At 45.2% G+C, this 22,475-nt stretch overlaps 1 protein-coding gene across 1 annotated transcript in view; it reads right to left on the bottom strand.

Moving 5' to 3' along the window:
- Positions 1-22,475, bottom strand: part of LOC138515903 (alcohol dehydrogenase 1-like) — a 349,539-nt gene that overhangs the window by 119,817 nt on the left and 207,247 nt on the right. The window contains exon 5 of the mRNA XM_069630664.1: positions 19,199-19,418. Coding sequence (XP_069486765.1) covers positions 19,199-19,418 — 220 coding nt within the window. The remainder of the gene's footprint in view (positions 1-19,198; positions 19,419-22,475) is intronic.

The following is a 22,475-nucleotide window of genomic DNA, read 5'->3' as shown; positions in this document are numbered from 1 at the left end:
GTCTGGTGGGGGCGACTGTGATGCTGGAAATGCATCTGAGGGACAGGGCCTCTGAATCCTTGTCCTTTTTCTGTTTTGCCGTGTGTTCTGTTATGTTTTCTGCCCCGGAGTCCATGTGGGACTCCTGGCAGTGCAGCTCTCTCTTTTGGTTTGGTGAACAGACCCATGGGATACCCTTATGGCACCCATGGGTAGGGGTGCAACCCTGTGCCCCTAGTGTATGTTTTTGGGCACCTGTGGGTGGCCCCAGAGCAGGGTATGGGCTGGTGGCAGCTCTGTGCTAAAATTGACAGGTGCTCTGGGTGTCCTCCATTTTGGGCTACCCAGGCCCTGCCATTGGGATCTGTTGATTCCTAATAGAAAACAAGATGGCCCCTGTGGCCTCTTGCTTTCTATGGCCTGTTATCTTGTTTTCCCAAAGTCCTGGGAAGCCCTGTCTCTGTCCCTTCCCCCTGACTGGCTGTTGGGTGGAAGTTCCATGTATGGTACTGTGGTGAAGGCCCAGCTAGACTGGCTGGAGCCTTCCCAGTGTCTGTATGTTGTGGGTACCTCCTGTGGGTGGGACCTGGGTGAATGGAGTGTGTGACCAATATACACTTCTTGTTGTGGTTGTCTGGTTTCTGGCATGAGAGACAAAGACTGAGACCGCCCTGCCCGAAACTGGCCTGAATGCAGTGTGTAGTGTTGAATGGCTGGGTACTTGTCCCAATCCACACTTCTTGTTGTGAGTGTCTGGAAGGGAGGAGTGTGGCCTGAATGCACTGTGTGCCTGATTGGCTGACTGACTGCATGAATGCCCTGCAGTATGATTGGCTGCTGAGTGTGTGCCAGCAGCGTGGATGAGAGAGAGGATAGTATATCTGGGGACCTCTCACCACTGGAAAAGTGTTCAGAAGGGACCTTTGGTTGAGAAGCAACCATTGTGCTCCTAAGCAGCCAGGGAGCTGAGTCTCCACTCTACGAGTAACTGGAACTGCTGATCCTCGACGTCCAGCTGGAAGAAGAAGACTTGCTGTAGCATTTGCTTCGACCGATCTGAAGGCTGACGAGGTCGTCGAGGGCTGACCCGAGAGAGGACCTGGTAAGGCGCCCTCTTCCCGTGCTCCGAGGGACCATCGAGCACCGCTCCATCTTCGCCGAAGCGCCCTGGAAGACAGACCCTCGAAAGGCTGTCGACCCGAGACGGGACCGCTGAGGAGATCGAAGTGAAGCACCCGGACATCGACGCCGTCGAAGTCCATTGCCGTCGACCAGGGTTCGCAGGTTTGTGAAACCGCTGGAGGTCCGTCGAAGTTGTGTTGCCCAGCCGTGGGAACCACTTGACGCCGTGCCGCCGACGACCGGAGCCGTCCGCTCCTTTGCCTAAGAACATTCAATCGAAGGACTCTCTCGACCGCATCGTCGACCGCCTATCCTGCCGGAGAAAGTCGAGGCCGACCAACGTGCCGAGGAGAAACCTGCCGGTGGGTTTCCCGCCACCCGACGACCTCAAAGACTCGGACGACTCGACGCCCTTGCTGGGCTCCCGTCTCTACAATCTTTGCGGTCCAGAACTATTGTCATCGAGGTGCCCCGCACACCTCCGCCTTGCAGGACGCCGACGCCCCGACGCCGACGAGCACCGCTCGGACGAAGCTGCCGCCTCTTCGAAATCGTTCTACCCCGTTTGTCGACGGACGTTCGACGCCCCGTGCCTCCCGCTTGAAAGGGAAGGCATTCAAGAAGGGCCGTCGATTCCCCGTCGCCGAACAGCGAGTCCCTCGACGTTTGTCGACGCCTTCGAGGAGCTCGACTCCACCAGGTACATTGGGGGGGTAAAAACATTATAGGAGAGAATAAGACTTGCAGAGCAATATATGGACTGGGCTTGTGCTATATCTTTCTTTACAGGTTGCCCAGGTGGGGGGATCTCCACACAGAACTGTGCCCAGTGGTAGGGGCCAGTATCCTGCCTATTGCTCAACCATCTTATTTTCTCTCCTCTCTCTATTGCTGGTTTCACTCTATTGGTCTGTGTGGCATTGTACAGTATTGTTCATGCACTTCAATGAGACCTAGGGTGGTACCACTTTAGGATTGTAAATATTTGTCATTGTAGATTTTGCCGGAGTACAAAGTGAGTTATCATGATGAATGTACATAACCTTAACTATTGATTATATAAAGACTGTGTTCTAACCAATACAGAGTGTGGATATTCCTTCGTGGGGGCTTGGGGATACACTGTACTTAAGAACCAGCCTGCATCACCTCCTGAGAAGCTAGGCCTTGATTGCTCGACCATTGCTACCGAATAGAGAATCTTGGCTGGGGTCTCCTGTGCCTCTCCTCCACCATATAGGGAGCGGAAGTACAGACACCCCCCACCGGTCGTTGAGGTCCGTTCTCTCACACAGACACACAAGGAATGGATTCTGCAAGTCTGCATCAGGGTACACTTCTGAAGAAAAAAACACATGCACGCTTGACCAAAGTACATTAGATGATTTCAGTCATTCCGATAAGGTTGGAGGCTCAGCACATTGGCCATTGCTCATGCTGAAAGTATGTGGTCTAGATAGAGGTCCTGATGGGTAACAGCAGGTGAAGCCCTTATTCATATTGTAGGATAGCTTTGCTGTACTAGAAAAGCACACCCCACCTTAGTAAAAGTCAGTAGCTTTCGGTCTGCCTATCCCATTACTGCAACTTAAAAGCTGTCTTCTGAAGAGTGACCAAGGCATCTGCTACAGTTTATGTAGCACTGCAATGCTGCAACTCCTCTGCTGCATGGTCTATTACCTCTATGTGTGTGTTGTGTTTCAGGAGCTGGGTTGTACCTCCTCAGCCCCATGGCCCAGCACCTCTATGAGTTTCCAATGGTCCAGAAGCAGATGCGTAGATCCTTGGCATTTGATTGGCTCCACGTCTCTATCTCACACCTGGCCAAGGGTCGGCTAAGCAGCTTCATTCACACCTACTCCCTTCTATGCCTCTTATTGGGCAGATGGGTATGTCCAGTGTGGTCCCAGGGAGTAAGGTTGAGTCTAGAAACGGTTGGCTCCACGACTCCATCCTAAACCTGGGCACTGGTAGACTCAACTGCTCCCTTCCTGAGATCTCCACTCCCTGCTTTGAAGCTTACAGGTTGACTGTGCGGGTACAGGCTGCATGGCTAGTGAGGAAAGGCGGGTGTGTTCAGGGCTGTAATAAGCTGAAGGATGGTCCTTGAGGACTGTGGATGCTGGTTGCTGCTGCCCTCTCAGCAGTGGTATTTCTATTTACCTAGTCGACAATTGCATTTTCTCAGTTCAGATGAAATAAGCATGCTGGAGCAAGGTTACACAAATATTTTATGATTTATTTATCAAAGCAGGATAGAACATGGGAGTAAAATGTGGATCATAATAACATTATTCTGCCTTGGAATATGGCAGGACTAAAAACAGAATATTCAAGATGGAGGCTGATGTACATTTATTACAGAAATTGACATCATATGCTTCCAAGAAATGTGGGATATTGACCCGCTCTCTACAGAGGGGGCGCATATTGTTTTATCCCTGCCAGGAGGGCATGACCGACCATGTGGGGGACTGGTAATATGGCTGAAAGTATGGTTCTTAAAAACATACGTCCAATTGAAATATAACTCTAGTGATAATAAAGATATCCTCCTAACTATTTACCCTATGGTATCAGTATTGTTAATTAATCTTCTCTTCGCCCGAGGCCATGAAGACCTTTCCTCCCCATCCCGACCCATGCGCGGCTCTCTGCCCCTCTGCCAGTGTGTCTCCTATACCATCAGGAGATCTAGCTTGCCCCTTTGAAATTGCTGCATGGTCATCGATCTCTTGGCAGGAGAATTCAGCCCTCTCACATTACGGGAGCCAATCACTAAGTCACCTCCCGAGGTCCTGGTGATCCTGTTTCCATTTCCCTCCCTGCCACCACCCCTCACTGAGACAGTACAAACCAAACCGCTGAACATGTGGAGCCCCATGCAGAGCTATTCCCCAAACCCCTGAACAATAAACAACCATACTTGCCCTCTGGGATGGCCTGTGCCATCCCACCTCCCATTTTCTCCCCCCTCCCCTTGGCATACGATCCCAGTACCATCCCTTCACCGCCTTCCAAGATAGGATCACCAAGAAGGTTCAGAGTCAACAGGACTCAATACAAATAAAACTCCTCACTCCTCTTGAGCCCCCCTCTCAAAACACCTTAAAAACCATCTCTTCTTTGACCCCCGCTCTCCGCAGGGACGGTTACTTGCCCACCCCTCTTGATAAGACCAGGTCAAGGGCCAGAGGGGCCTCTAGGTGGGGTATTAAGCTTTTTGTTTTTTCGGGCCCCCATTGTCTTGCGTCTATTTCTTGCACCTGCGGACTGGATCTTGATCCAGCGGTCTCTCTCGGGGAGAGTCATCCATTCACCTGCTCATGGGCCGGGGGGATGACTCAGAGGCTAAGGCTTTGTGTGGCCTCACCAGCTGTGTCTGCCCTACCCCAGGGGGCTAGCTGCCTGGTGGTTGTAGTGGGCTCCTGCCTCAACGCCTCCCTTCCAACCTCCAGTGGTGGGTCTCTGTCTGCCCACCTGGTTACCCCCGCTTGGGGAGCTCCCGGGGCCCCTGCTTAGGATCAGTTGGACGTGGGGTCCCCAAGAACACTCACCCCTGGTCCGGCGCTCTCTTCGTCCAGCAAGGCCTCCCCTGGCCCCTGCACCCGGCAGGACACGACCTGCATCTCTCTCCATTTCTCTGGATTCACTCTGTGGGCTGAGTTGTGGCCCTCCTGTGCACCAAATAGCGTCGCTGGATACCTCACAATGCCTCCTTGTGCCCCCTGCTTTGGTATGTCTGCCAGCGGGGCCACCATGTTGGAGGGGGGGCAGGCTCTTCAACAACCAAGGATCTCTGTGGGCCCCCTCCTGCTCGCGAGGTCTGCTTGAGAGCTGACCTTGCGTATCTTTACTCAGTTCACCGCTGCAGGCCAGGGCTCTGTCTCTAGCGCCTCCGCTTTCCACACAGCCAGCTCCACCCCCTGTAGATAGATCTGCTACAGATTTTGATCAGGTGCGCCCCAGACCCTTCTCTTGTGAGACTACCACACCTCAGCTTTCTGGGGGCAAAGAGGGGACTCTGAGCCCCTTTATGTCTCTCTGCCTTGGAGCGCACAGAAAGGTTAGCGTTCCATCCTGCACCCCCTGGGGGCCCGGGTGTGTTCTGTGTTTTAAACTGCGTTTGTTAAAAAGTGAATATCATGTGATGTCATGACGTGATCGCATTGTGGCAAGAGTAAGGGTTTTCATCCATTCTTGCATCTGAGTGGGTGCCATTTTAGAGATGACTTACTGGTGGCAATAATACTGGTATTATTTATGAAATTACGTGATATAGGGACCTATTGATAAATGTTCTGGAAATATGCCACCTCGGTAGTGCTAACAATCCACTGCAATTCTGGCTTGGCAGGCATCCAATGTGGCCATCTCCACCCACTTGTTCAATTAGCTGAGGAAACACTAGGCTGACTCTGGATAAGGTGCAGTGTGAAATGGTATTTAGTGGTGCTAGCACTATATGTCTGGTTCACAGGAGACACCTCAATGACACACATGTGTGAAAGATTACTTTCATGAAATTGAACATGCATCATATTTCTGAAGATTATGTTGGGAGGAAATACCACGCTCTTACCTTGAAAAACCACAAAACAGATGCATTGGGTGATGGAGATGTGTGTGTAAGCCTACCACAGTATTGTTATCTGGTCAGAGGGGACTTGGAAAGGAGGTGGTGATTTTGACTCTGACAGTAATGACTGATATGCACACTTCCATGATAATGCAACACTTAGTTAAGTCAGATATTCAGAGGTGCTTGAGTGTATTGCACCAGTAAAGATGTAGTTTTCCCTTACTCCAAATTCTTTTTGGCTCAACCAAGTACAAACAAGTGGAACTTAGTCCTATTACCAAGCTCATAAATGGAAGTGTCTGCCTCAATCCACTTGGCTTTATCAAAAGATTAAGAGTCTCATTGCAAGTTTGCAAGACCACCTACAAGCAAGTGTCTGCCCCTGTCAATCCATGGAAACTGCTCTCATGAATGTGTCCAACTTCATCGCCTCTGCCAAGGACTCCAACTTATCCTCTATCCTAATTCTTCTTGACCTGTCTGCTGCCTTTGACACTGTTGATCACTCTTATATCCTCAATACTCTATTTCTTCTTGGAATTCACAATCGAACCCTTGCCTGAATTGAATCTTACCTTGCACCTTGTCAATTCCCTGTCTCCTAGAGCAACAACACCTCTCATCTCACTCCTGTGATTGTTGGTGTTCCACAAGGCTCTGGCTTGGGTCTGCTCCTCTTTACACTCTACACCTCAGCTCCTGGGGCACTAATGTTTGGGTTCTCGTATCGACTCTTTGCATATGACACCCAAATCATCTTTCAAACTGTCTCTCTGCAATTAAATATTGGATGGCTTTGCATTCTCTGATGTTAAACTCTGCCAAAATAGAAGATCCCTTCTTCCCTGCCAAAAGCTCTCTCTCATCTCATCCTCTGACTATCCAGTTCCCACCTGACACTCTCCTCTACTCTTCTTCAGCTAGAAACTTCAGCGTCATCTATGACCCTTCTCACACCTTATCTATTTTCATCTCCAAAACTGGAACAGCAGCTCACCTCACCCTCCCAAATATTAGGGAAATCATGCACCTCCTTGCTTTCAACACCACCAAGCATCTCTTAACCACTTTTGTCTTCGCTAAACTGTACTACTGTGCCAGCATCCTTTTTGGTCTCCCAAACTATGCTTTCTGTCCTCTCGACAAGATCATTAACTTGGCTACCAGGACTCTCTTTGATCACCCTTACTTCACACTGATGATGCACAACTGGGCCAGATTTAAATTTCTTCCCCTGGATCACAAATCTATCCACTGTAAAGCAACCCTGTAGCTATCTTCCTCTAGCCAACTCGACAAGCCTGCTCGTAATCTTCGCTCTGCCTCGTCTACCCTTGTGGCTCCTCGCCCTTGCTGTCCTTTCTCTCGCTTCCCCTCCTTTTTTCTTATTGTTCCACTAGCATGGAATCATCTTCCCCTGGACATCTAAGAAACAGTCCACATGGATTTGTTCAAAACCAAACTAAAAGCCTACCTCCTCGCCCGCATGCTACCCTCTTAACCTACCTCTCATCTGCCTGCTAGCTAACATTTTTCCCACGCCTCTAACCTGCCTTTGTCCCTCACTTACTCTACTTCCATTCTGGCACTTCACCCATCATGGTCACATCTCGAGTACAGCTGGCCATACCTGCCGACCTGCACTTATAAATATCCAATGTTCATTGTCCTTTATGTCTTTCTATATATGTATTGTCCCTGGTGACTGTTCGATTTACTCCCCTCTACAACCTGGTCAGAATGTCCCTTAGAATCCCCCATTGTAATAGGCTCACTGCTTCCCATCAAATTTGATTTCTTATCTATTGTACGCTCTTTTGTGTTCAAAAGAGCATTGTTCCTACTGTATATAATAAATACATACATAAGTTCACAAACCGAAGGTTCTGCTTCAATCTATTTACTTGTAAAAAAAGTTCCCTGCCTGTCTCTGGGGAGGTGACTACGAGTGATGGGTAACTCCCAGATATAGTGAAGGACACGCCCAGGAGATGGCATTGGGAGAAGAATGTCCTGGTCACCTTCACTTCATTCCCATTATTGGGAAGGGGACAATCACATGCAGCTTTCTTCCCCTAATTTCAATAGGGTGTGCATAGCTGAACCCCTGCCCTTATTCTACACAAGACCCCTCCAACAAATGATCCTGAAAGATAATTCAGGGTGATGACCCTTTTGAAACTCATTCCCCATTGAGTAATACTGCCCCTTTAAGTGAATTAGATGTTGCCCGGGGTAGCAAATCAACAGCAGTGGTGCAATCTTTGCCCTGTCCTTAAGCAGTGACAATACACAGGTTCCAGTAGCTCGTATGGAAGCTAATGCTGTCCCTTTAAGAAATCTAAGGATGCAGGTCAAAAGGAATATGTAGAATATACCCCATTATCTCTGATACTGTTTCAGAGACTGCTCAGAGAAAGCAGATTGAAAATGGTCACACAACCCATTACACAAGTGAGCGCCAGCAACAGGAACTCTATCAATGCTTCTAGATGCAATGCAGCACAAGTCCAGACAGTCACTAAAACCAAGGCTTACTTTTCAGTGAGCCACATCTGCAGTAACCTCCAGGTAGCATGGAGCCATCCAGACATTGAAACCAGCTTGTAATTCTCATTTGACGTTGCCCCATAAGCCATTGAACAGCATAACACCACAGATCTTTCGCTGCAGCACTGTCCACTTGTTTGATTGAAGTTAATTAGTGGCAGAACAAACAGTGGGACTCATTATGAGTTGGGTGGTATTCCGGCAGTAAATCTGCTAGAATATCACCCAACAGAATTACCGTTACCACCACTTGGTCCGGCGGAATTACAGCTAGATTACCAGTGGCAGAGTAAATCCCTGTAGAATCCTTTGGGCATTTTCAATTACCGTGATGCTGGAGCTAAATCTTCCAATCCAGGACCAAACTCGTAGTATGGCGGTGCGGTAAAAGTGGTGGTAATTGCATCAGACAATTTTCTCCTGCACTACCGTACTTGTAATGAGCCACACAGTGTCTTTTCTAGACCTATATTCACCAAATCCTGCTGTGAGAGTTATACACCTACTCAAAAGTGCTCAGAGATATACATGCTTTATCCAAGAAAAAAGTATATTTCAAAATGGCAGGGCAGCCTTTCAACAGCTTGGTCTACCCTCTGAAGCCTGAATGACACACAGGGGACCCAATCAAAAGTAACTAATCAAAGACCCTTGTCCATTGATCCAGACAGGTGCAGATTCTCAAACAAAGTCAAGCACAGGGGTAGGGATAACAAACATTTAAAAACCACTGCCCTGTGAGGCTAAGTTTGTGAATGGTGTTAGAGCTGGGGACAGGAGTGTGGAGATGATAGGAGAGCAAGAATGTATTTTGGTGGAAGATGGCGAGAAAGGAAAGAGTTTGGAGTAGATGGGGAGTCATATGGAGGACGTTAGGTCCAAATATCAGGTGGATATAGAAGAGGAATACTAGGAGGTGGAAAGAGGTGAACATGCAGAGGGGTAAAGGAACATCTTGTTGAAAAGCAGAAGAACATTAAGAGAAGGTGCTAGAGGCATGTCAGTAGAAGGCAGTAAATACAGATCAATATGATGTGATGATGAATTACAGGAGAAGTGTAAGAAGGCCAAAATGAGGAGGTAGAGGAACATCAGGAGGATACTACAGAAAACCTAGACAATACTATTAGAAAGATTTGAGAGGGCATGATTGGAGCAAAGCAGTAGTTTGTGATGAAACATCGATTTGTAAGGGTTAAGCCCATAGTGGAAGAAAGGATGAGCTTGCAGCATGGCAGTGAGGAGAAGGACACAATTAGGTATCGACAGTTGGTGGCAGTGGTAAGATTCAGGACTCTAAGATAGGGAGGTTACAGAGAGCCTCCTAAAGATTAGATCTAGCATGAGGAGTAATAGCAAGACAAAGTTAAAGAAATTAGAAGGAGCCCCTCGGAATAGTCGAGAAAAAAGAGACCCAGAGAGGACCAGAAAAGATAGGTGTGTGTGGGATCCCTTTAAAACCTGGTTTCGTGAACTATGTCAAAGAGATTGTAAAAAGAGAAGGAGTGTAAAGGAAATCCTTAAACCCGAGACAAAAAATTCAAGGGTAAGGAAACCCTGAGAAAAAAGGGAAGACATATGTGGGAAGCCCTTAAGCCAGAGCCTGGACTACACAGACATTCCTTTTAGGAGAAGTGGAAAGGCGGATGCGGGAATCTCTTTAAACCTGGTTTTATGTTGTCCTAGGTACCTTCTTGTCCAGTCATTAACAAGATGGTGGGTCTGTGTTGAAGCACATACTTTTGGAGATTCCCCTGACTATCATAAGGCAATGCAGGCAGTAGGTTGCTGCATTTGTCATCACTCTGTCACTCTGAATCTCTTCTTCTGCCCAAACAGTGCCACTTACAGAATAATACCACCATCAACATGAGACTGTACTGCTAGTTGTGGTAATGCAGCCCCTCCAGTTGATGTTACCACTGCATTAAACAGTGTTGTGAAACACTGGGGAAGGAGTTGAGAAGATATTGGGCCTCATTACGAGTTGGGCGCAAAGGGATACCGGGCACCGGTAAGGACACCGGTGCCGGTAATCCCTTCGCGCCCTATTCTGAGTTCCCTTAGTGGGTCCCTTCATTAACGCCTGGTTTTACCAGGCGTTAAGGACAGGACCTGTTAAGGGACTTTAGAGCTAATAATGGTACCGCTATTTGCGGTACTGTTATTAGCGCCTTCCCCCTTCCCATTGAGCCCTATGGGGGCTCAAATGGGAATGAGGAATGGCTTTTTCAATGGGGACCTCCCGGTCCCGCAAAGGTCGGAATAGACCGGTAAGTACCCATTGAATGAGGGCGGACTTGGTACCGGTATTGGAGGTAGTCATGGTGCTAATAGCGCCATGATTACCTCCATATTCAGAATGAGGCCCATTGAGTTGGCCCAGATTGAAAGGGAATGAATGGGTTGCTTGCTAGACCATGACTGGCGCAACACACTGGTGTGTCAGCTGAAGGAAGTTTTGTTTGTCAGTAGCTGTGTCTGTGGAACATGATGTGGACTGCACATACGCATCCTTGTGACACACCTTGCAGTGCTTCATTAATGAGGTTCCCAAAGCACTCTTGATTTAGTCACTATAATGAACTGTCTTCTGGCAGATGTTGCATACTGTGTTTCCTACCTCTGCCTCGAGAGTCATACCCCTTGGAAAGCTAAGTATACCGCAAACACGATCAAATGGGTGGTGATGTGGATTCAGTTTTTTCTCACATCCTTTATTATGTTTACCCGCTTTTATTCTAAGGAAAGTCTGACCATTCCTTGCCACCTCAGCAAAAGCAGTCAATGGGTCAGTGGGCCCAGTCTCCGCCTCATGAGCCATTTCCTAGAGGGCCTTCTCTGACCTGAGTGCTCTTCAGTCTCTCCTACAGCACCCCACCCTCACCCCCTGCTCTCCTCTCTGCCCATTGTCCTTCCTGCACCTATGTGGCTTCCTCTCCCTGTGACTGCAGAGATGCTACTTCATCCCTGTCCACTCCAAAGTCAATGTACTCAACCATGTACTCGGCCAGGCAACCGTCACTAGCTCCCCTATTTTGTGGCCACATCCTTCCTGGCATGCACTTCACCAGCTTCTTCGAGAAACAAGTCTGGCCAAAGGTCTCCTTGACCTAACATCGACCATTCCAAAGGAGCAAAATCCTGTATCATTCCAATGTCCAAATCCACGCAGCAAAACCTTGTCTGCCTCACCTCAAACGCCATCTCCCCCTCCTGGCAGACTACCTCAACCTAGCTGTACCTGGTAGTACAGTTGCTCTTAGTCTCCCTCCAGAATTAAATCCAAATAAAAGGACTTGTGGACTAATGTGTCATTGTGCAAAATAGAAAGTGACAAATACAATCAAAGTGTCTTAAAGAATGCTTTACATGTTTTCCCCTTTTACCTAATGGACTTATCTATCTATAGGACAGGAGTATTTTGCAGATGTATTGAAAACAGGTCATATACGATCGTTGTGGAGAAAAACAGATTTAGACTGTAATCATCTAGAAAATGATCAGCCAGTCGCTACTCTCTCTTTTGAATTATTGGATCAAAAGGACAACTCTGCTGGCAACATTTCAATCAGATTTTAGGGGTGTAGCATTGAAACTACAACATTGGACATATTGGATTATGTGCCAACAATTATCAGCAGCATTTGATGTGATCGGCACGGAAATTGCACTCCTTGATCTTAAAAATTAAATCTCATCAATCATGGACAAAGGTAAGCCGGCTTACCTCCTACTCCTAGAGCTCTCAACCGCCTTTGATCTTGTAGATCACAAGACCCTCACATCGCACCTCTTAAACTCAGCCCAATTTTCGAACAAGGCGGCAACATGGGTTACTTCTTTCCTAAACAACAGAGCCATGAAAGTGTTCTCCAATCAGGCAAACGCTACCCCTACTACTAAACATTGCAGAGTCCCCCAGGACTCATGCACAGGCCCTACACTATACAACCTCTTCACCAAACCGCTTTTTGACAAATTGGACTCCCTTGGAATAGCCTACAAAAACTATGCCGATGATACTCAAGTCCTCCTTCCCCTAACAGGCTCTTATGACTCAGACACGGTGCACTTCATCTCATTCGTGGCACAATCCAAGTTTGGATGGCCACTAATGGACTCTGCCTAAACGGTGACAAAACCGAGATTATCATCATAGGCCCTTAAGAAATCCTAGCCAAACTTGACCATCAATATTGCAACTTCTCCATAGACAACTCAATCATCCCTGTCTCCCAGGCTGTCAAAACTCTAGGTGTCTACCTTGACTCCAGTTTATCCATGACATGTCAGGTTAACTCCATTGCCTCAGCTGCTGCACACACCACGAAACTCATCAATCAAGTGAAGCCCTATCTATCCAAACAAAACTGCCTTATTATCGCCAGAGCCACCATAGGAGCAAAGCTTGATTACTGCAACGCCCTCTTTGCAGGAACCTCGATCAGAAACCTAAACCGTCTCCAGGTTATTCAAAACAACTCTTAGAGCTGCGCTCAACATTCCAAAAAGGGAATATGTCACCCAAGGAAGGCGTGAAGCACACTGGCTCCCTGTAAAAGACAGAATCACGTACAAGAACCTCACACTCACACACAAATGTCTCACACTCAATTCCCCACCTTACCTCTCTGACACCATTGCACAAGATGCCTCGACGCGGCCAAAAAGAATCTGTCACGCCAACAAACTCTGCATCCCACCATTAAAAGGAACAGAGCAGGAGGCATTGGCTTCCCTCACATTGCTCCCAAATTATGAATGCCCTCCCTAACTCACTAAGAGTGGAGCCTTTCCTCCGAGCATTCAGGAAAGCCTTAAAAACCTCGCTCGTCAACTAACCCCGTCTTTACCGTCCGGTACTCTTCCTCTATATGTTAAGCTTGCGTGTGCCAGATTTTTTCCCTGTAACTAAGAATGTACTGCTAGTCTTCTGTACTATGTAACTAAGACGGTAAAGCCTCTATGCAACTAGCGCACCAATGCCTAAGGACTGCTGTTCACTCTACAAATGTGAATAAAATAAATAAAAATTGACATGAGATATTACTTGAAATTCTTCAATATTGAATGGGAATCTGAGGATGGGTAATGGATTGGTTTTGTTACTTTCTTTCTGATCGCCATCAGATAGTGTCAATTGGTTAACAACACTCTGACCCCTCCCCGTACCATATGGAGTGCTTCAGTGTTCAATGCTAGTTCCTACTCTATTTAATCCATACATTAAACCATTAGGAGAAATTGCAAGAAGATGCAATGTACTTATGCATCAATACGCTGACAATATACAGCATTGTTTTAAAATGCAAAAAGGAAATTTCCTACAAGGGTTTGAAAAGTGGACTTTGAAAATTGGAAGGTCATGCATTTTTTAAAGTTGAATCCTTAAAAACGGAATTTTGAATATTTTCTCTTTCTGTGCAAAATTCCTTATTTGTCAACTGGTTTTCTGAAATTGGGATTTAAGGAGTGCCCTCTACTGATTTTAAAACTTCAGCCAGATCATTAGGTTTTATCTTAGATTCCCATTTTTCTTTATTATCACATATTAATGCAATGGTAACAAATCTGCTAATTTCCTTTTATTCTCACTTACAGCTGTTAAACCATATTTTGTATTCGTTCAATTTTGGTGTTATGCCATATTGATTTCGGGAACCTCGTATTAATTGGTCTTGCTAAATCATTATTTGCTCTTTTGAAAGCAATGTTTAATGCTGCGGCCTGTCTAATCCATGGTACAAGAAAATATGATCCCCTACATTGAAAGATTTACATTGGCTCCAGATTAATCAGATGATTCCGTTTATATTGATATGCATTATGCACAGAGCACTTTATGCACAGACTCCTTTATGTCTTGCAAAACAATGTGTAACCTGTGGAGGGACTAGTAGGTTTCGGAGTAGGGAATCTTTGACTATGAGAGCTCCCACTTTCAAAAGATCATTAACTACTGATCAGTCTCTTATAGGAACCACTTGCATTCCCTAGCAAGCTCCAAATGATTCCAGACTACTTGACATTCCGTAAGGCTATGAACACATATTTTTGGAAAGTAACTTTTAAATTGATATCTAGAGTATTAAGTGTATTTTAGCTGGCTTCATGCGTTGTTGCTATTATAGAAACTAGATATTACCCCCTAGGTTTTATCTTATATATATTTTTTAAACAGAGAGTTAATGTGTTGTATGCCTAGGCTTCATTTGTTTATATATTTTTATATTTAAGAGTATCTGTACAGCACTCTGATAGACTTGTTGTCTTGTTCAAGCTATACCGAAACTGAAACTAAATAAACGAGTAAATAAAAGGGATTTACCCAACACCTCCATAATGGGAAAGGTTTCTCGGAATACAAACTGTAGTGAAGGTGACTAATCCAAAGGCAGGAAGACTTCCCAGGTTCAAACAAAGATTTCTACTAACACAGTAATTGTAATGTGTTTTTTGTTATTTGGGTGACACAAAGGGATGAAAACAGTTCCAAGCAGGGCACGAGGAAGAGAACATATTTTTGTTTTTTAACATGTTTGGGGTGACACAAAGGTAACAAGCAGCAAGTGGAAGTACGAGAGGATTGATGTTTTTAAAACTTTTTAATAAGGTAGTAGAGGTAAAAAGGGAGAATTGGAGAGGAACCTAAAACACATAGGGCCTCATTACGAGAATGGAGGCATGGCTGCCTCCGTTCCGGGCTCCATTACCAGGTTCCTGCAATGGGGACTTACCGGGTTACTCCGACATAGGAGGACCCAGTAAGTCCTCCTTGCAGGAACCCATCCCCATTCCCATTTGAGCCCCCATAGAGCTCAATGGGAATGGGGAGGGGGGTAATAACGGGCAGATTACATCTGACCCGTTATTGCCTCCCTCTTCCCCTCGCGGGACCCGTAAAGCACGCCTGGTTTTACCAGGCGTGCAATCCGGGTCCCGCGATGGGAAGCTCGTAATCGGCACTCCCGGAATGAAGGGGGCCGGTCAAATACCGGCCCCCTTTGCATAATGAGGCCCATAGACACAAACAGATACAAGGTTTATAACACAAGCATCATCAAACACCAAAAACACCATAAACAACGACAGCCACAAGTTGTTAATACAGGGATAAACAAAAACATACAAAAAACAAAACCTCCAAAAGTACTCTACAAGTCCCCCAAAACACCAGCCTGTCTGCCTGCCTTTTCCACTTTTCTCTCAGCAGCCACAGATTCCACAAATTAAGCAGGAAGCTACTGGGCTTTATTGTAAACCCACGCAAACCCTTTTTTTAAATGTCTCAACGTTACCATTGGCTTGTTGAATTCCCATAAGTGCTATGCCTCATGTTTGGACAATCCTAGGGAAAACCAACCATATGTGCAATCCTCTTGCATATCCGTTTTTTGGACGTTCGAAAATCCCTGTTTATCATGAGCAGAACCATGTGTGACTTTTGGCTAGTTTACCCCTGAGATCCTGACTATTAGAAAGAGACGAGTTCGGGGTAAACCTCCCTCCGTATTATCATGAGCAGTGTATGTTATCGAGCACATAGCTTTGATTTGGCCTGTGTGTGCTTTTGGGCACGGTTGTGAATAAATATAGCTATTATCAAGTGCACACCTTAAGCAAAACACAATATTATCATGAACAAACTTTAATTGGTTGTGGTTATTATCAGGAATACAGTTTTGTGTGATTGTGCAGAGTTCTGTATTCATGGGGGAGGGTGCTATTGTTTCATGGAAGCTCTGCGTTAATACTGGGTATTAATAAGACTAAAACATGTAATGCACGTATGATTCAGATCCTTGATATTAAAAGCCATCTTAACTGACCCTATAAGGTCGTTTTTCAAAAGACTCTTTTTTTGGACCTTCAACAGAATGTGGAAATTTGCAGTGTTATTCTCTATGCTTTCAGGTTTAACCGGATTCTCTGTTGCAAGAACTGTTTAAACTGCCTTCCTTTTCACACATACCGCTGATGTTTTCTTTATTCTACTCCTCAATAGTCCAATTTATTTTACAAAGGCACAACATGCTGTAAACATTACTTGTGCAAAATTTCAACAATAATAATATTAATATATGAAGAGTGGCATTATTCCATTACAAAGTTGTATTTTCAGGCTCTATGTATTCTCACAGCAGTATTTCCCCTGTACGCAATATCCCCTGTAATGAGTCAATAGTGTTATATGTGATTCCATCGCTGGTAATACACATTAAGTGCTAAAACATTTTTTTTAAAGCACGAAATCCCTTCCAACATATTTTAGGAGGTGCAATTATATGATCAAACTCCAGTCCTAGAATATTTGGGGTAAGTGTTGGATAGTGGCTTAAAATAAATATTGCTTCCCCCTCAATGTTTATTTCTAACAATGAAATCACTGGGTTACCATTAATAGCATTAGTACCCGGTGAGGGGTTGCAGCGGCCCACACGCCAATGGGGAGGCTCAGACCGCGTGCGTTACCACATGGTAATCCCGCCACCCTGAGCTCCTCAGGGCTGTGGGCCACCATCTCCCCTCGCCGGGGAATCAGGTAAGTCTTTCCCCTGTTTCTCCCCCCTCCTCCATCCACAGAATTCCCTCCTCGCCATTCCACCCCCACTTTCCTGTCCATTTTTGGAGCAGACTCACTGGGAACACTACTGTCCCCAGCAAGTCCGCTCTCGATCTGCGACAGGCCGTCATGGAAAGGAAGAAGGACCCTTCTTCCTTTCCATGGCGGCCATTTTTTTGTTTAATTTTTGCACTTATTTTCAATTGCCACCATGGAAAGAGAAAACAGACTTTGTTTTACATTCCCTTTCAGCCATTGTTTTGATTTTTTTTTTCTGTTCCGAAACGGTGGAGTGTTTCGGATCAGAACAAAAAATGCCTTTAGTACCCCGGTCGATCGGACCGGGGTAATAATGGCAATAAGTCCCTCAGCTACGTGTCATTACTGCATAAGGTAATGCCCTGGGGCCTTCGTTGTAACTATCGGCCATGGGGGCATTACCTTATGCGGTAATGGCCCATATGCTCAGGGCTTATTGCCTAAATATATGCTTCAATATTTGGGATGCCAATAATTTCTTTGGCTCTGTGGTGGATCAATGTTTTGATGTGGAAATGTTCTTGTATTACACATATCTTTATCATGCAATCAGAAATGTGTATGTGCAAAAACATGAAGAATATACGTTATATGGTAATTGCACAACACTAAAGCATACAAGCTAGTGTTTGTAAATTAGAAATTGGGAAGCAATAGAATGAATCGATTAATTAGTGACATCCCTAACATAGTGAAAGCTGAGAAAAGTGAATCATCTGAATGGTGGATAGAATAGTGAGGCATCGCCTCAAAAAAAGCGAATTACAAAATAACGAGGCTGAAAAAGCAAAAATGTTTGATCTAATTGTTTGGTATTTTTGATTGATTTTTTTTGCAATACATAGATGGGGGTTGGGTAATGTAATACAGTAAGGCTGGGGGGTGTAAGGGGGAGTCGGGGTCTCTCCCCGAATTAAATATTGAAAAACGTGCGAAAAAAACAATTCAAAATTCAATTGAAACAAATTCAGCATTTTCAGCCTGGTTTTAAATTTGTTATTTTAACGTAGATCCGGATGGGGAAGCAGACACGGACATTCTGTTCCGTGCCCCATTTCCACAATGCACATTAATGGAAATGAGGCATGGCATAAAACATGCATATGTAAAATGTGTACCCATGTATTTTACACATTCGTTTTACGCTACAGAAGGCTCAATGAGCCCCCCTCTAATGATATCGTTGGTAAAATGAACTTTACATTGCACTACTGCAAGCTATTTTCCAAAAATGTCTCCAGGAGAATCCTGAAAACATGCTTTTGTTGAAAACGTTTGACTTATTTGCAGCTCTCTGTGGATCAGTAGATCTAGCATGGTTCATTCTGCTGAGGCAAGGCCACGCTGACAATGGTTCCAGCAGCACTGGGCGTGGTGGGCACACGCTTCTGACATGCTGACCGGTGGGCAGTCATAATGTCGACAGTCAAAATGTCGACAGTCAAAATTTCAAAAAATAAATGTCGAAAAAAATAATGTCGACAAACAAAAATGTCGACATTTTTCGAAATTTTGTATTTATTGTATGAATAAATAAATAAATATATATATATAACTAAGATGTGTTGGGTATGAGGGGTGAGAGGGTGGTTGGGGGTGGTGTGGGGGGGTGGCAGGGGGATGTTGGGTGAGGGAGGTTTGGGGGGACCCCCCAATAGTAAATTATACTCTTTTTGGTTATTTATTTATTGAAAAAATAAATAAATAAATAAATATATAATTAGAATGTGTTGAGTATGAGGGGTGAGAGGGTGGTTGGGGGGGTGTGGGGGGGGTGGCAGGGGGGTGTTGGGTGAGGGGGTGTTGGGGGGACCCCCCAATAGTAAATGATTCTCTTTTTGGTTATTTATTTATTGAAAAAATAAATAAATATATAATTAGAATGTGTTGAGTATGAGTGGTGGGAGGATGGTGGTGGGGGGTGTGGGGGGGGGGGTTGCAGGGGGGTGTTGGGTGAGGTGTTTTTAGTTCTAAGTGACATTTTTTTGTCGACATTTTTTTTTCTAAAAAATGACTTTTTCCATTATAAGTATAGGATGTCGACATTATTGTTTTTGAAAAAAAAATTTCGACATTTTTGTTTGTCGACATTTTTTTTCGACATTATGACTATAAACCATGCTGACCCAGTCAGAAATCCCCCTTTGGCAAAGTGACATGTTTTCGCTTCTGTGTTCTATGGAACTATGTATGCAAGGTATGTAAAAGGAGAAACAGAGGGTCAACACCCTAATCCATAGTGAGCAGATAATGTGAACAGCTGCTCATCACATGACATTATCACGAAAAGCTTTCAAGTGTGTTACACTGATGAATGCTTTTGCCATTTTAGGGAAAACAGTAAAGAGCACGAGTCTTACCTTGGCTGTGTTGAGGGCGGACCCGTACCCAGTAGCAAAGCCACAGCCTATCAGACAGGCTCTATCCAGTGGTGCTGCAGCATCGATTTTGGCAAGAGAGATTTCATTCACCACAGTGTACTCCGAGAAGGTGCTGGTGTTTGAGAAGTGATGGATCAGTTTCCCCTTGCAGGTAAATCTGCTCGTGCCGTCGGGCATCAGTCCAGAACCTACAGTAAGGCTATAGACAGAAAGAGGATTAGAATAGAAGGCAGGCTTAACTATCCATATAGACGCCTACAGATGATTGCCGTATCACGCATGACAGTCTGCAGTACCTGTGTAAAAGCCTGCAAATAATGTGCTTATACTGCATGCACCCCACAATAGTAGTATACAATCAGAGACATGACTTTGTTATTACAGGCTGGTTGTGAAATGATTCCTGATATGTAAGGAGGACACTGCTTTGGGTATATTTGAACTCAAATATTTTAATTAATCACATTTGATCGAATTTATTTGACCTTTTTTTACAGTCAAAAATGCAGGGGGAGACCAACCGCAACCCCCCCAAACTTCCCGTCAACCTAAACTATAACCTTACCCACCCCATATACAAATTCAAATAAATTTGACCGAAAAAAAAGGTCAAAATAATTCGATCAAATGTTTTACGTCAAATGTTTTTAGGTCAATTATGCTAATACTGTGCAAACTATCTTACTTTGGAAGTCCAAGCAGATATTACAGTTGGGTTGTGATGTGGCTTAATGCCTGCTGCTTGCGCCAGCACGGAGCAGTGTTCCAGCTGCCGCTGCCGCACCTAATTAAAATCGTGACAAGCTTTTCAAATTCCTCTCTTCTACAATATCTTTCATTGACACTTAATAGCCATTCATTGATGAGGAACTGTTTATGGTAGTATGCTTATTGTGCGCCCTGCTGGAGTTTAACATGGGCCAGGGAGAATGTACCTCCACGTTATCATTTACTTGAAGCCGCAGTATTATTTTTAGAGAAATTGTATTGAACTGTTTAAACATTATAAACTGCCTATTAGTGTTGTTTTTAATCCAAATAGTTTCTTGATTGATTATATGCATTACAACTGCAAGACCTCTTACACTAAGCAACAGGCCAGGCATTAAAGACAAGGACAGTTTGTGGCCATGTATTATAAGGAATAAAATACCCCCTGCTGGAAAAAGGATGTTGTAAGTCACCTGGGAATTCTCTGACCTTATAAAGAAACTCGGCTTTCTGACTCTTTCCTCTACTCATAAAACACTGAGAACAGAGGCGTTCCTGGGGGGGGGGGGGACGGGGCTAAAGGGGCTATAGCCCGGGTCTTTTGGTTGTAGCCCCAGATACAAGCTCAGGTGCATCAACCAAAATGCTAGCTCGCCCCGAGTCCTGCCAGTCCACACATTAGCTTAGCCCCTGATCTTTTCCAGACCTAGCAACACCCCTGACTGAGAAACTTGCAATATCTCTATAACGTCAGGTAGGGCGTTCTTTAAACTAAGCCTTACAGTACACTTGTGACTTAACTAATCCCCTTTAATAAGAGCGTGACTAAAAGACCTTTAATAAGAGCTGCGATACCCCCATGGCTGCTGACCGAGCCAGCCCAGAATAGTTTTCCATCTGCCACTAATTAAATCCGACCAGCTTTTCACATTTCTTTCATGAAAATACATTTTTGTGACATGGCTTTTTAATGCATTGTCTTAAATTGTTTACATATTTTTGCAACACATTGCTAGCTGTATGTCTGTGTTATCCTCATCAGAACATAGTGCATGTATCTACAACTGGAAGACCTATTGCTTTAGAGAAAGACAGGGACCAAGGACCACGTTCACAAAACATAGCACAAATGAAATGAGCGCCAGAGAATGTCCTCTTTTCATTTTCCTTTTTTTTTTAGAAATGTGGTCATCTTATTCTCAAATGTGTCCTGCACATTATGCACATTTCATGAGGAGCTGTCCAGCCCCATTCCGTGTCTGGAGCACATCAGTGTAAAGTATGACAGGCTCCCAGCAACCACATGGTTAGAGCGCCCCAAAAAAAGAAAAGCATTTCCACCCTTGTTTGGGGGATGGAAATGATAGTGTGACTGCCGCGGTTTAACCTGCGGCTGTCACACTTCAAAGAAAAAAGATCACCACGGTGTCAGAAATGACCCTGCCATGATTTGCGCCTCTCCTTGCGCCTGTTTCAAAAGGTGCAGAGGGAGGCCCCTTGTTTCAGGGCATTTAGAAACGTATCCCATTTGTGAATGTGGGATGTGCTTTTAAATGCCCTGAAATTCCCCCTTATTTGCACACAAGATGCGCTCATTCGGATGCACTTTGTGAATTGGACTTTTCCTTTTTTTGCCGAAAGTGAGGAGATGCACTCAATATGATGCTAGAATATGGCCTCAACTGTTCAAGGGCATGATGGTGAAGGCAATGGGTGGAAGGTTTTGAATACATCTAAAACACTGGCGCTGATCTGGGCAACCTTGAACACACCACCGTTTTTTTTTACCCCTTCTGTGCCATTGCAAAAGGGATCAAGCCATATGTAAATCAGTTAGGTACTGCCACCAATAGCAACAGCCCAGCCCAAACGGCTATGCCAGATCCCCTGCACACGGAAGCACATCTCTTAAGCACTGAATGACCCCCTACTGTGCGTAAAAAGTATATGCCAGATCCCCTGCACACGGAAGCACATCTCTTAAGCACTGAATGACCCCCTACTGTGCGTAAAAAGTATATGCCAGATCCCCTGCACACGGAAGCACATCTCTTAAGCAGTGAATGACCCCCTACTGTGCGTAAAAAGTATACGCCAGATCCCCTGCACACGGAAGCACATCTCTTAAGCACTGAATGACCCCCTACTGTGCGTAAAAAGTATACGCCAGATCCCCTGCACACGGAAGCACATCTCTTAAGCACTGAATGGCCCCCTACTGTGCGTAAAAAGTATATGCCAGATCCCCTGCACACGGAAGCACATCTCTTAAGCAGTGAATGACCCCCTACTGTGCGTAAAAAGTATACGCCAGATCCCCTGCACACGGAAGCACATCTCTTAAGCACTGAATGACCCCCTACTGTGCGTAAAAAGTATACGCCAGATCCCCTGCACACGGAAGCACATCTCTTAAGCACTGAATGGCCCCCTACTGTGCGTAAAAAGTATATGCCAGATCCCCTGCACACGGAAGCACATCTCTTAAGCAGTGAATGACCCCCTACTGTGCGTAAAAAGTATACGCCAGATCCCCTGCACACGG

Source organism: Ambystoma mexicanum, chromosome 6q (assembly GCF_040938575.1).
Source record: "Ambystoma mexicanum isolate Mex_15411 chromosome 6q, UKY_AmexF1_1, whole genome shotgun sequence".
Classification (NCBI taxonomy): domain Eukaryota; kingdom Metazoa; phylum Chordata; class Amphibia; order Caudata; family Ambystomatidae; genus Ambystoma; species Ambystoma mexicanum.
Note: the sequence above shows the minus strand (reverse complement) of the source record. Positions and strands in the feature narration are given on the sequence as shown.